Below are 15,760 nucleotides of genomic sequence, written 5' to 3' on the forward strand. Positions count from 1 at the left end.
CAAAAATAGAACAACTCACAAAGCTCACAATATTTGTAATTTTTGGCCAAATATAAATTCTAATCGATTTGAGCCCAGTAAAGCAATACAAGTATTACTTTCTTGACATTTTGTAAGAAGTGGTACCACTGGTACTACTGGCTTTTTCTAATTGTTGTCTAAAAGAAATACAAACTCTCATAGGTTCGAACAATTTTTGATCTGGAAGTGGAACAAGGTATTCCGAGCAATCCGCACAAAAGATTTGGCCACATTTTCTGAAAAAAGGAACGAAATTGTGAGAAAGTACCTACGGTATTACCACTTCGAGCAATTAATTCAATTATAATACCCTAAGGTTAGTTATGATGAGAACCACGCATATCATACACAACGAGATACTAGTTTCGAATTTCAGACTCACTAACATGAAAAAATTTTAATGTTGACTAGCTTAATATTATCATATTGAACGCTGAGATGTAACTACTGATAAACTATTAGATCCAGTTAAAAATTTGTTCAGGACCAATGCTATACCTTCTCCCTAGAAGTATCTAATATACTACTCTTCGTAACGATTTTCTATTGATCTCAGTTTTCGCTTTATTTTACTCATCAGTGAAACATTTCTTGAAGGAACTTTCAGTTGACAGATAATTGGGCTTGTTTCACACGTATACGGTTCCATTCATTTTCGGTCAATTCCGACAAGTGTGAAACCTAATAAAAACCACACAGCACCGAACACACCTTAGACACGAATAGGTTTCATCAGGGCTCATTCGTTACCGGGGAACAGCAAACAAATCAAGTCTTTCTCACACGTTCTGTTCGTTTTCTGTTTCAACCCGATCACTTTTTAAATCTTTAAAGTCAAAATCATAATTTTAATTTATTCTAGCATTTTTTAAAAATAATTTTTGCCACACTGCACAGAAAGCAGCTGTTTTCCAGTCCCTAAGTAGATCTGAAAGACATTGTTTGCAGACAACTCTCGTCTGACGTCAGAACAGGTTTCTTTCCGGCCTAGGCCGGAAAGAGTACCCTTTCCAGCCGCTAACATGGAACTAAGAAAGGTGATCAAAAAACAACTGATCAAAAAAATTTTCATTATTTGTGTTCATTATTCAATAATTAAAACATTTATAATAATATCATCTTATTGTCATTTGAAAGAATAGAAAAGTATAAACTCAACATCCCACATAATTGAACATCATCTTTTAGGTTATTTAGACGAATCAGAATAAAAAATAAAAATACTTGGACAATTTCCTGATATTCAGATTACCTCAGATTTGCTTGAGCTATCAACTTCCACTTCTGCTTTTGGAAGTGCTTAGTAAACAACTATTCTCATTCATATATTGTTTATTTTTGTATGTGGCGAAAAATAGCGTTCGCACCACAGGCAAAAATGTTTTTGCCACAATGCACAGAAAGCAGCTGTTTTTGAGTCCCTACATAGATCTGAAAGACCTTGTTTGCAGACGACTCTCGTCTGACGTAAGAAACAGGTTTCTTTCCGGCCTAGGCCGGAAAATGTACTCTTTCCAGCCGCTAACATGGAAGTCTGTAGTTAATAAGTCATCCACTAGATCGGGCGAGTGTCAACCTTCTTCATCTTAAGTCGCCATTATTTCAGTTCAAGTTTTGAATCAAACTAATTCAGCATTTGCTTCGCAACCATTTTTATTAAATTATTTATTGTTGATTAGTGCATTCCATATTTTCAAAAATGCTTGAAGATGACGACGCCCGTGATATTCCAAGTGAAATTTTAAAAGGATCTGAAATCATGACTGCAAATCTTCTACCACTAAAATCAAGAGATAGGTATGATAAAGAGTATTCTTTATTTTGTATTCTTTATTTTGTCAGCAATACCTGTAGTGTGGCGAAAAATATCATTCGCACCACGGGCAAAAATGTTTTTCTGGCTCTCAATCTTTTCTAGTCCTCGGCCTATGGCCTCTGACTTGAAAACCGACTTCGAGCCGGAAAAATCTCATTTTCTGCTCTAGGTGCGAAATATACTATTCTGTCAATTTATTGTATCAGTTTTATTTAATAAAATTGAGTTGTTGGCCAGATGTTGGTTGATATAGATAGACTGATTTATGCAGTGCAATCTAAACCAGTGTTGTGGGACAAAACGTGTGAAAAATGAAAAACAATATTTCACACGGAATCAACTTGACTCCTCTCTACTGATAAATCAATATTCACTATGGGACAGGCGTCTGAAACATGTGTTTCGGAAAAAATACAGAACTTAATTAGAACCGTGTCAGAACCCTGTATGTATGAAAGTTTTAATTCATTTTCAGCAGCAAGTGTAAACTGACCGAACCGAACGGTACCGGTGTGAAACAAGCTTCAACTAGTAACAGTAAAAATAAGTATTAGTGAACAACTAAGTAAGTATAGTACTATGGTATGCTTGGTGGATATTGAGATATTGAGACGTGACTGGGGCATGTGGCATATGAAACAGCGTGAATGTTTGTGGCACAAAGTTATAGATCATAGAAAATTGGTAACATGACAAGACGCGACACGCGTGACGCTTGGCAAGGCGCAAGTTGGCCAGCACGTGAGTGAGAAACTACACAGGATGAGTTTTTGTAACTCATGTAAAGGAATGGATCAGTGAGTAAATCGGAAACACGTGCGATAGCAGCGCTTTTGTAGAAGAGGCAGTTTGTCGTTTCTATAATAATCATTATTATAACAGAACGAATAGCAATGAGCTAAAAATAACAGAAGAAGTCAAGAGACAACAGTGTCCCGTCAATTTCTTTTATCAAGTTTACAATACGATATGTGTATTGTAAACTCAATAAAAGAAATTGATGGGACCACAGCGACTGCTGTCTCCTCTTATTATAAGCTCAGTGGTATTCGTTGTGTGTGCTTCCAAAATGTGAAAGGAACACATCTATAGTGTGGTCCACGTTATAAAGGCAGTGGATAAAGATAGAAGAATAGCGATGCCAATTCTCTACATTGATTAAATATATTTCTACACCGTCAAAAACATAATTGTCATCGTTGTGGACCTAGAAAAGGATAGTACCACTGGCTTTGTCAAATGATAGACAAGGATAGCAAAACCGAAGTTGATCGAATACTGTCATTATAACGAGGACCTCACTATAGCAAGAAATATTTCACCCACAAAACAGCACTACACGTGCAGCGCGATTCCGCACTATGAGAACAGGGAACCCCGGTTAATATTCATTCGAGGATAAGACTGTATTGTTTTCAATGTTATTAATTAGCAGTATGGCTGGGTGAAGGCTCCAGACTATGGGAGGTTCTGGCTTGACCGAGTCACCAGAGCTCTCCGTCTCTGGGAGTACCTGGGCATAGTGAAGCAATCTGGTGGAGTTTCGGTGACTCCAGTGAGAGACCAGACTATGGGACTTTATTTACCAGCAGTGTCCCCGTCTCTGGAAGTAGCAGGCATGTGAAACCCCCGGGAGGCCAGACCTCGGGTCCTACAGACTGTGGGAATTGGGTATGCCTCCGTCTCTGGAAGTAGCATCATAGCATGACGAAAAATCATCTCACTGGTCCTTCTTTACAAACGCTCGCGCCCCCTTTTGGGTGCCTGTGTGGTGGACGTGCAAATGCCCACCATGCAGACATATACGATTGGGAACTACGAGTATTTTTCCTCTGTAAGACGAGATAGAGGATACGTCCGGGCTTGCCCAGCCAACGTACCGCCGGAACGGTAAAGTGGTGGTTCCACTCAATGCAGGCTAAACTCCTCCGTGATTCTCGCCTACCTACTTGGCAGTGCCGTTGGGTAGTAGATTGCGTGTCACACCTGCCAGGATATGCTAATCGCAGGTGCCGCCCATTTGGACGTGTGACGTTAACGTGTGCTGTCGTGGCCAGAACCAAGTACTACTATTGACAACTTCATGTCATGTCAGCCTCATCTAAATATGAACATTATTATATTATAATATGTATTCGTCTAGCAGACTAGTTGCTCATATGTGGCATCTCAATATGTGCTTAGCCTCAATGTGGAAAGTCACGTGACACATTTAGATTGATGTGGCTTGCATCTTACCAGAAATGATGTTTACGCCTGCCTATCCAGAATTTGTTGCGGTAATTTGTGCAATGACTGACGGCATGGTCTGGCACCCACAGGGTCTGCACTGGTTTCTCCACCGCCTCCCAAGACACCTCCGTGCTGCACAGGGAACCCTGTTGCAAATTCAAGAACACATTTGTTAATACGATTGTTGAAACTTCGAGTGTCAAGATCACCTCAACCAGGTTTATACTTTAATGTCAGGAGCACTTCAAATTCTGGACTACACAGCTATGATAGCAAAGAATGGACTGTATGATAATGATATATTCAAGTACTAAGGTTTAATACTGAGTTGATTTTCACTCATTCAAGAGTTGTAAATGAATAAAGAGAATATGTTGAATGAAAAAGACTAAGAAATTGTCAAAAACCACAGATTTATAGATACTTATAAAGACCGGTCTCGGTTATTACACCACTGTCAATCTCTGATAAACTAAAACTAAATACAAGAGCAGCAGAATTGGCATCTCCATATGCGCCTAGCCTCAATTCTGCTGCTCTTGTATTTAGTTTTAGTTTATCAGAGATTGACAATGGTGTAATAACCGAAACCAGTCTTTTTAAGTATCAATAAATCTGTGGTTTTCGACAATTTCTTAGTCTTTTTCATTCAATATGAATAATTAGCACAATATCACCTTCTCAAAAACACAAAAAAGAAAATATGTATAAATAACAGAAAGCAACACTCACCAGTTATTTCCTCTGACTTCAGTACTTAGACTATTTGAAAATTGTTTATAAGGTGAAAGGTGCAGAATCAGGATGGAAAGCAATTGGATCACAAGACGTGTTACTGTAATTTCCAGGCTTTCGCAACTTCCATAGAGAGAATATTTTCCTTCCATCCACAACTTCGACAGTATGATACTATTTCAATACTACAAATTACAGACGCTGATTTTACGCACTTTCCACACACATTCAACGTTAAATACAACAAAGTTATCGGGCTGAAGAACACGAACAGTTTACAACTTGAGAATGCCACGTCTCTCACAGAATGCCATCTCTCATTCAGCCTATCCCACACAGCACACTGATGTTTATAAAAAGTTTAATAAACGTTACCTCTTAAACATTTGAAACGTTTAGACAACGTTGTATGTTGTTGACCATCACGTTTTCTAAACGTTTATTCAACCTTTAGTTGGTACTGACGTTTACGTTTAATAAACATTTATTTAAACGTTGTATTCAACATTTTGATAAACGTTATATCAACGTTTAGACAAACATTATAGTCAACTTTCAATAAACGTTATATCAACGTTTTGATAAACATTATAGTCAACATTTCAATAAACGTTATATCAACGTTTTAATAAACATTCATAATCAACCTTTCGTTGAGCATTTAATTTAGGCTGGACACACTCTGGAGAAGGTGTGATGCAAAGCAGCATGGCATTTTGCATCCTTAAGGGACTTCTTCCGTATTCGTTTGAATGGAAGTATGCGTTCGCGGTGAGGAGCGGTGCAAATGAGAAGAAATCCAAAAGATTACCATCTTCTTCCATCGCCGTGCTGCATTGCGCCTCCTCCTACTTCCAGAATAAAGATACAAACTACCTCTGAGAATTCCAACGAACCTGCAATCGTATCTTATACTTATAGTACTAATAACATTCTTATATCACAGACTCACTCACTCACCAATATAGCAATTTCTGGAAAACTATAAAATTTGAAGACATCCCAAAACGTGCTAAGGTTCAATATTCAAAGTTGTCAGACGTTTGGCGGAGACCTCACCCATGTGCAGCGCTTGATCTGTACAAAAATTCAGCCAATCATAACACCAAACTGATGGAAAGAAGTACAGATGCCCTCTTCAGTGTCTCTGCCACACGTTCAATAAGTATGAATTGTACAGGGAAAAAAATGTTCAAGTTGTACCGTATCAAATATAGATTTTGAACATAACGGCTACCTTAATAGCATACTTCGACATAGGCAACTCGCTAAAAAAATGAAATATACAGAAATACTCAGGAATAAGTTATTCATTTATTATTCATTTAGTTTGGAACAAAATCAGTTTGAATTTCCTTTTTTTTCTCTGGCCTGGAATCTTGCTTTTGCGTATTTCACCCACGTTTTTATGACATCTTCAATTTCTGCATCCGACGCAGACGATGTTCTTGAATTACGTCTTACTCCACCTGTGAAAAAATTTGATGGTAATGCAAATGGAAATTGCAACTGTAATTTCAAAAAAGACAACATTTTTCTAAGCCATATTGTCCATTGTTTTGGGCGCAAAATCTCAATATTCTTTAAATGTTCGTATTTTTTTTATCTACATTTCAAAATTAAAAATTGTTTATCTACTCTCTGATTCCTTCTTCTCGAGTGCAAATCTTTGATGGAATAAGAAATTTTGACACCTCAAAATTTGGACCAGTTTTCAATCAATATTTCTAAATTTGTTATCATTACTGTTAAGGGAAAATGCCTGTTTGTAATAAGTTGATTGAAATGGATGAATAAGCAAATAATATTGAAGACTCGAGGTGCAAGATGCGTCTAATTTGCACAAACATTCAGCTAATCCTAACTCCTAACTGATAGAAATAAGTAACTTTTAGTTCTGCAACTCTGCTGTATTTTTCTTGTACCTCGTCTCCAATATGGTTCTTTGGACAATACTATACTAATTTTCAGCTTACTTACAGTAAATAAAATTATTTCTTCATATGAAATTAATTGAACAGCTATTCAATTATAAATAAATCATTTCACATTCTTAAAAAAGCTGTAATTTCGAAATATATTGTAGGGAAGTTTTTTTTTTTGTACAGGTTACAAAAGTAAATTTAGTTTGTTTTTGAATGGTGAAAGAATTGTCTCTTAAAGGAAACTAACTATAAGTGAAAGTGCAACTTACTAAAAATGGCTTCCTTCAGATGAAGAGAGGAGAAGACCTTCTTCTTTTTAAATCCGATCCAGCTATAATTTGCAGCAAAATGGTCACTCATAGTGGATTTCAGAATTCGTCTGACAATTTCAGGAATTGTGTTTCCACCACTGCTTGAAAGATATCTTGCCTGGAATCAGATGAGATATTATAAAGTATATAAAAGCGATTATCTAGAGTCCTTAAATGTAATTTCATAAGTGGCAGTTTTAATTGATAATAAATATTAAAACAATAAACCGATACAGCAGAGTATTCAAGGACCCAACATAGTCCTGATCAAATTATCAAATCGTATCAATGAAAATGATTGCTTCTATTCACAGTTTACTTCAAATTATTCAAGATATTTCTCAAAGGGTTGATTTGATGATGGTCAAATTGAAATAAATAGGGTTTTATTCAATCATAAAAGGAATTAGTTCAAATATAACTATATAGTCCCTAATACAAGAAACTGATTTTTGAAAAATGAAGCATCACAAAAAAATTTGACAATTGTATTGACAGGAGCCTTGTCCACTAGACTCTGGTCACTAACTGAGCTGGTCCAATTATCTCTCATGAATGGTTATGCCGTTGCAGGAATTATTATTTACTAGGGCACTATCTGAATATGTCATACCTAGCATTTTCCATATATTGTATGGTAAATTTTTATTTTATTCATGTGTTTCTTCTATTTCAATGACATTTCAAACTATTTCTATTCGTTAAGTACACTGTATACGAGTACATGAAGTTTTCAATGCTCCACCACAAAATATCAAAGAAAGTGCTACCCCTGGTATATTCAAAAATAAATTCAAATCTATACTTATTAATATTTGTCCCTATAAAATTGATGAGTTTCTTGAGGAAATTGCCTTTGTAATTAGCTGATATCGAACTTATTAATAAAACTTCATGTAGGATATCATGATTCTTTCATTCATTTCATATTCATTGCTTTCATTAAGATAACGTTTCATACATTACTAGATCTTTTCCCTAATGTGGTTTTTCATGAAATTATATGATAAACTAGCAGGGCACCCGTGCTTCGCTACGGGAATCAAGAATTAAGATTATTCTTGTGAAATATGTAAACTGGAATAATAAATATAGTCTTGTCACTGTCATAGAATTTTGTTTCCGGAAAGGTGCTCTTCCTAGATAAAAATAACAAATTTGGCACAAAAAACTAACATTGTAATTAGCACACAAAAGATGCCTCATTCAGAAAAGCCAATGATAATGTGTTCCACTACTACCACTTCTAAGATGAAGTAGACTCGAAATAGCACGTTTATATGCCAAAAGTAACTTATTTCCAATAATTGAAGGAAATCCTCAGAGCCATTTTTGAGATACTTGTAAGAGCGCAAGCAAAGAAATTTTACTCATATTCACCTCTCATCTTCATCCTTCCCATTATACACACACGCACAAGCCTAAAGCTTATGTGGGCACCATTCTCAGCAAAAAGTATAGGATTATTATGTTGTAAAATATTTACCATTTCTTCCATCTTTTCCTTGGTTGACAGCTCATCCTCCACAATATCCATTTTTTCGTCAGTTGTAATGGGCAACTGGTTCTTGATATTCATGATTATGTCCGGCTGCTGAGGTGTTGGAGCAACCGGTAATGGACCAACTGCTCCTTCCCTTTCTTGCAGCAGAGAAACAATCGTCTCTTGAGTCTCATCAATTTTGTTGAGTCTCATTTTTATCAAGTTTATTTGCCGCACAAGATATTTTTTGAAGCTATTGTCACCTGAAAACAATAATTATAGATACAGTCATGTTGAATCTATTACACAGGTATCTTTTGTCATATTGTATTCAATATTTGACTTTGCCTATTGTTCTAAGAATTTGACGGCAATAAAATCATATTTATGTATTTATTTATTTTTAATGACTTATTTCTCTTCTTTTCATGTCTTTTGGTGAGTTTATATGTTATAATAAGTGAATATTGCATTGTCATCCAGTTCCAACCTATGTTTCAAAAAATGTTGAAGTCTAGCTCATCATGAATTTAAAAATGTTTGATCTGTGTGTATTTTTGACTAGCTGGCCCGGCGAAATTCATACCGCCAAATAGTTTAATGCATCTCATGACACACATTAGCTGGATGCACACCTGAGGAGGCGCGATGCGGTATTTTATTTATAGCCTATAGATAATTTTCCAACTGCAAAATAAATAATTTACTAAAAATCAATTAATTCTGAAAACCGAAGACAGCACAATTATTTGAAACAAAGCAACGCAATGTCTATAGAGCATGTAAGTCTTTAACCTGAGTCCGCACTGCTGGATGGTTACACACACAAGTTATTTTGATTTAGCCGGGACATTTAGAATAAAATACACATGGGCGGTTATGGAGCAGCACAAACTCTTTTTTACTATCTATCGACGGCTGTCGTATGATGCAATGATTATAATAGCTGATTTTCATTTCTGTGTGTGGCCAGCTCACAAATCTTCTCCCATAAGGATTACATGTAAACTTTGAAGGCTCGTTGGAAAGAGTCCTGAAGTCGGATTATAAATTAGATAGGCCATAAACCTGGTCCTGAACATAACGAACACAACTAGAAAAAATCATCAAATTCAGTGCACAAATAAAAAAGTTATTGAATGTCAAAATTTGATGCTCGATTTTCATTTATATAGATTAAATTATAATGGGGGACTAACGAGTGAAACGTTTAGGCCTGCCGCAAAGTAGACCCACACTAATCCACGAAAAGCAACCCACGCCGTGGGATGTTTTGTAAACCATTGCTAGGCTTCTCTAGACATATGTGTAATACATGCAATGTCAGCTGATTGATTATGAATAATTCTAAAGCAATCTATGGTTTACAAAACATCCCACGGCGTGAGTCTACTTTGCGGCGGGCCTTAGGGCCTACATAGCCAAGTAAAATAGTGCAGTTTTGAATCAATATTCAATCAATAAGTCCAAATTAGTAATGTTCAAAAGCTTACCTCTTTCTGTAGATTCTGAACATTTTGGTGTTGAGGAATGAAACAGCTGGTTTGGCTCGTTTGAAGATTCCGGAATGAGGGTATTAATAAGCCGGGGCTACTGCAAACTACTGAAGCAGGCGTCACAGCAGCAGGGTCGTCTTCATCTGAAGATGAGTATATACGAGGCCGCTTCAGCGTTCTTTTCCTCTTCCCACTGTTGGAATCACTGCCAATATCGCTAGTGTACTGCGCTTGATTGCAACTATTGCGAATAGTGAATCTGAAAAATAATTAAAAGATAGGAAGATAATGAAGTTAAGAGACAGTTCTTGGTAGCAGGACAGTACAGAATGTTACTAATTTCGTGCCCCTCGCACCACCGTTATAGTGTCATGACCACATACTAAAGTGCAATAATAAAAATATTCAGGCAATATTACAAAAAATAAACATAAAATGATCATAGGACTTTTATATTTTTAATCCATAATAATCCGCTTAATCAATATATGTTTTATTATGAATTAAACACTTTGAGAAATAGTTTGAATAATTTGAGATTAACTGTAAATAGAAGCAATTATTTTCATTGATAAAATTTTAAGATAAAGAAAGGAAAAAAGATGTTGTCGAATTCCACTATAACATTTTTATTCACCAAAACTAGTTTTCCTTTCTTTATCTTAATATGGAGAAGTTCCACAATATCTCTGATAAAAGTGTTAAATTTGATAAAATTTTATTTGTCCAGTACTATGTTGGGTCCTTGGATACTCTATGGAATCGGTTTATTTGTTAATATCTCAAGAGTGTGCTACAGTGAATGGTGACCTTTAATCGCATCACGTCTACAGTTTACATTTGAATTGTCTTAAAACAAGTCGTATTTGATAAATTATAAAATTCTGCAGAGCAGTTACTTTTTCGAATTTCTAATATTTCCTCTCCAAAAACCTCCTTTTTTTAAACTAAACAAACTTTTTTGCTGTAGTTATTGAAGTAAGTTTCAATTGAAAAACTATAAATTACACGCCTTGTAGACCTTTCCAATGACACTCACGACAATCATGAAACTGTTATTCTTGTCTCACATTTTATGTGCAAGAATACCAGTGCTATGCTTTTTAGATAATTACATTGACCTTATAGGACATCAACCAATTTAGTCAACTGCTACTACCCACTTTTAAGAAAAAGCTAGGATTATCAGTTTTACCAAACAGTTATTATTGAATTTAAGTTCTGTATACTTATATGAAACATACTTAATTAATTCAACTCACCATAATATTCTTTGCCCATAGTTCTGGCCTTATATTTTGCCCACGTACATGAGTTAGAGCCTGGCGCAATTTCTTTTTCAACCAGTTTTTTTATTTTATCACTGGTGATGTGTTGTGGCCACCAACAGGAATCCCCATCAAACCATGAACATGGTACCACTTCAACATTACTCTCCTCAACGAAGTGGACAACCACCCACATTATTATAAATCTGGAAAAACACAAAAACTTGTTACAATTCTATAAAATTTATCATCTTGCTAAAACTTCACTTGTATGATGAAATGAATGGAACAATTGAGTGAAGCAAATAGTACTGGGAAGTTAAATACTACAAACAGATTTGGGGAACAATCTGAGTAAGTTATCCATCGTTGATTCAAAACATATACACAATAGTGCTGAAAAAATGAAATATAACTCAAGGCCCATATTAGACTGTCATAGATTTGCTAAACGATATGATAAATGATAATGTCATCCTGCTAATATGCCCATGTATCTTTTATAAAAAATAAATTTCTCTATAAAATGATGAAATAGTGAATGTGTTGATGAATGTGGTCTATTATAATTGGTGTATATATAGGCCTACATAATGTACCAAAGATTTTGTCAACGAGTTTTTATCAAATCTTTGATAGTATAATAAGGGTCTAATCAATCATTAGTTCATTACATTAAGTTTATTGTTTTTGAATTTTCAATGATTATCAAGTATATTTTGTTCTATAGAATATAAATACTCAAAATTTTCAGTCTCTTGTATTTTTGACTGTAAGTTTTTGTTTTTGTTAAATTGGAGCAGAAACATTTAACATTGTTAGACTGTGTTTTTGATCAAAAATAATTTTGGGTTAAGCCTGTTGTTTCTCTCTCAATCATTATTATGATTTGTGCATATATGAATAAATAAATAATTAATTAATTAATTACGGTAAACATGTGATTGTAGATATAGGGATGTAATGAACTACTCACTTGTCTCTGTTGAAGATTTCTGATAGATATATGTTTCATGGGTTACACTTTCAGATCATTATTATTGTTTTTTGAATCGAATTGGTTTGTTTTTTCAGTTAAGCAGGTTTGATGCCTAGTGATATCGGACTCCTCGATTATTACAGTATTTTACACTATTCACAGTATTTTACACTATTTACACTATTTCACTAACTGGCCTTTGTGGTTTTGTCTTTCAGACCACAGTACGAATCTTGTTGTGCAGTTGATAACTTTACCTACCTACATTACCTACATTTAATAAAAACTTGAATGTATCAATGGAATTACCACAAAAGAGTCTTTACCATATGGAAACTGTACATACTTTCTTTCTATTTCACTAACTGGCCAAGATTTAAGAGTTGTATTAAGTTTGACAACATATGTGTCAAGTTTTGAAGAGAGTGCAGGTTTCTCATATAATTCTCCCACTATTGAAAATATTCTACCGACTACAACCATACAGCACATTTTTTTATTGTAGCAGAAATTTTTCACTTTCACTATTGTTTTGTCTTTTAGACCACAGCATGAATCTTGTTCTGCAGTTGACAAGTTGAAATCATTTAAAACTATTTTTTTGTACTGAGGATCCTGACAATACAAAGAGAGAGGTCCATCTTCATGTATTTTTTTAAAAGTAGGAGAATTTTTTTGTGGCAAACTTGGTTTTGATTGACCTATTAGATTTTCTTTCTCTTCAAGTCTTTTTAAAAACTGCTGCAGTGGCTTCTTAGACTTCCGTAGTGACTTTTTTATTGTTTGCATGTAGCTCTCAAAAGGGAAAGCACAGCACTCATCTAATGGGCCAAATGTTGACACATCGTCTGCCAAATGAATAAGGCCATGAATATTCTGTGACACAAACTGTTTCCCATATATTTGGGCGAATCCTTCAACAAAAAACTTCAGCAAGTCCTTAGCATAGTCTATGATATGGTTCTGTCCATTGTTGTCCTTCAATAATATTCTCAATGAGATATACATGTAGAGCTATAAAGTTTGTCATCATATCTGAGGATAAGAAAGGGGGCAAAACTACAATACTCGTGTACAGCAGAAATTGTCGGAATTCTGTTGCTTTCCAACGGCTAACCTCAGAAAGAGACTGAGGTTTCCTTCCAAACTCTGAAGGTATAAATTTCTTCAATGAGACAAGCCTGTCACTTAGGTTTTGCACTTGCCTATGTGGAAATCGATATCTTAGCTCACCCTTAAGCCACAAAAGTATAATTTTTTTACTACTCCTAAACAAACTAAATGCATATAATCTAAGCTAAAACTTGAAATTAAATCAACATGGTTCAACGATGTCAGTACTGTTGCACCAATGTGATGTTCTTCTTGACTGACCGAACAAAAACTTTCATGGGTCCTACTTGAGCAATTTGAATCTATAAAGCACACTCTGTTATTTACACTTTCTCCTTCCACTGTGCACCGAGTACACGAGTAAAACCCGGTGTGTCCCTTGATTTGTAAAACAAAGGCCTTAGCTGGCATGTCACACACAAACCCAACATGATTTATTTTAAAAAATAAATCATTAAAATAAAAACCATTTTCAAATAAACAATTCAACTCTTCTACCAATTTTCTCATGAACTCATTGCTATCACTAGGTTTTTCATTGCCATAATACAGGCCTACCACAAAAACCGGTGAACTCTTTATTGATCGAATTCTTGCAAGTTGTGGCCACATTTGACCACCTGAACTTTTAGATACAGGTGGCCCATAAATATTAAAAAGCAGTTTGAGCTCTGTTATATCATCAGAAACCTGAAAAGACTTTCAAATGCTCTTCAATCCATTTTCAATACCTAAACATATGTACTGTCCACTCATTAAGGGCCGAACTGCAGTACATCTAGGCGTTCTAAGTAGAGTACGAACGTAGTCTGGCAAACCATCAAGATTTGGAACAGTTTTTAATATTTTTAAAAGACTATTTACAGATTTGTGATGGATTTTCTCACTTATACACCAATTGGAAAGTTGGTTCTTAAATGAGTCTAATGTAAAATTATCTTCAACTTTTTCCCCAGAATTTGAGCATTCTTCAAGATGATGTTTAATTTCTGGACTACGATTATTTACAGAAATTGTTTCTTCTTGATCTGAGCTTGATTCATGGCTAAGCATACTTGGTGACATACTTTTTTCATCATCAAAAATTGGACCTGACATAGTGTTTTCCATCATAGCATCTTCATACCAACTACTACATCCTGCAATACTAAAATCAGAACTATTTACATCTATACCACTATTTACAGTACTAATGCTATCTTCAGAGGAAAACACTTCACCAATATCGTTTTTTGATGAATCCACTTCAACACATAACTAAATTCTTCTTCGCTCTTCTTTTTAGCTTTGTACCACAATGCTCTTGAGCATTTCCTCTTTTTATTATCCATGGATGGATATATGTTGACCAACAATCTGAAAGAAACCATTCAAATGAAGGATATTCCGATTATTCAGTCATGTAATTTTATAATGAATTGGTGACAGTTCTAATTCGCATCAAATACTTTTGACACAGACTTAGCCTACTTTATTGTGTCTGCCTATTCAAATACAGAGGAACAAGTTAATGTGTGTTGTAGAAACTGTCCTATAGATGTCTAAATAAAACATGATAAATATTTATTCAAGTGAGACGCCAGTAAGTTTTTAAGACATGTGCGAATATGAGGCTGGATGTTTGTAAGAGGCTATGCATAATCACAGAAGGCCTACGAACTTATTTTGTAGCTTGTAGCTTAACCATTCATAATATTATGATATTGAATCGATCTATTATAATATTACTGAATCATTATAACCACTAGCTTGTTACATGTATTACAATAATACATAATTGGACTCAATATTTTTTTACAATTTAAGGTTAACCTACAATGTGAACAGTTCAATTACCTCTGTTAGGGTTTGAAAATTAGAAGCATCTACCTTATACACACTAAAAATTGCAATTACAGTTATATTACGGCCTAGCATATATTTATTTACCGTAGTGCTTTTAAAAAACATGTGCTTTACAAATGCCATCACTAGCAAATCTGAAGTAGGGTAAACAACTTTGTTTGGTAACTTCTGTACGCTACTAAACTTATAAATAAATAGCCTAGATATGAATTTAACGTTCTTACCTTAATTTAAGACCATCAGCAATCAAAAATTAGCAGAACAGACTCGATGACGCGATAAAAGAAAGAAAGAGGAAACAAACACAAACACAAACAGGAATACCGAATACCTTGTTGCTTCATTGCTTACGGAACTACAAGGCTAGAACCATCAGGTGATCAGCTGTTCAAAAGCGTACACTTCAACCCGTGTTTACATTGAAAACCCTATGTTGAATGGAATTTTTCGTGAATAAACGTTAATAGTTCAACTGATAATCACTTTTTTCGAATAAAGACTTGTTATTTTATTTTTCCAATTCAAATTTTACACAT

General features: G+C 34.9%; 1 protein-coding gene across 3 annotated transcripts; it reads right to left on the minus strand.

Annotated features, from left to right (window-relative positions):
- Positions 1 to 6,096: 6,096 nt before the first annotated feature.
- LOC111043963 lies at positions 6,097 to 15,570 on the minus strand. 3 transcript variants are annotated; one of them, XM_039442794.1, is made up of 6 exons: positions 15,449 to 15,570; positions 11,282 to 11,493; positions 10,017 to 10,278; positions 8,527 to 8,786; positions 6,999 to 7,158; positions 6,097 to 6,273 (listed from the first exon to the last, which is right to left on the minus strand). In XM_039442794.1, exons 4-6 carry the CDS (start codon positions 8,734 to 8,736, stop codon positions 6,146 to 6,148), a joined length of 498 nt encoding a protein of 165 aa, XP_039298728.1. In that variant the 5' UTR covers positions 8,737 to 8,786; positions 10,017 to 10,278; positions 11,282 to 11,493; positions 15,449 to 15,570; the 3' UTR covers positions 6,097 to 6,145. The 3 variants fall into 3 exon arrangements, with proteins under 3 accessions (XP_039298728.1, XP_039298727.1, XP_039298729.1); XM_039442793.1 differs by lacking the exon at positions 15,449 to 15,570 and adding an exon at positions 12,264 to 14,535; XM_039442795.1 differs by lacking the exons at positions 10,017 to 10,278; positions 11,282 to 11,493 and having other exon boundaries at positions 15,449 to 15,533.
- Between the last annotated feature and the right edge of the window lie 190 nt (positions 15,571 to 15,760).

Source organism: Nilaparvata lugens, chromosome X, assembly GCF_014356525.2.
Source record: "Nilaparvata lugens isolate BPH chromosome X, ASM1435652v1, whole genome shotgun sequence".
In the NCBI taxonomy this organism is placed as follows: domain Eukaryota; kingdom Metazoa; phylum Arthropoda; class Insecta; order Hemiptera; family Delphacidae; genus Nilaparvata; species Nilaparvata lugens.

Coding starts and splice junctions, on each gene's coding strand:
- LOC111043963 (XM_039442794.1), bottom strand. CDS start 8,736: ATGAGACTCAACAAAATTGATGAGACTCAAGAGACGATTGTTTCTCTG. Junction 7,159..8,526: donor AGGAAAAGATGGAAGAAATG/GTAAATATTTTA, acceptor ATCTGATTCCAG/GCAAGATATCTTTCAAGCAG. Junction 6,274..6,998: donor TCTGAAGGAAGCCATTTTTA/GTAAGTTGCACT, acceptor ATTTTTTCACAG/GTGGAGTAAGACGTAATTCA.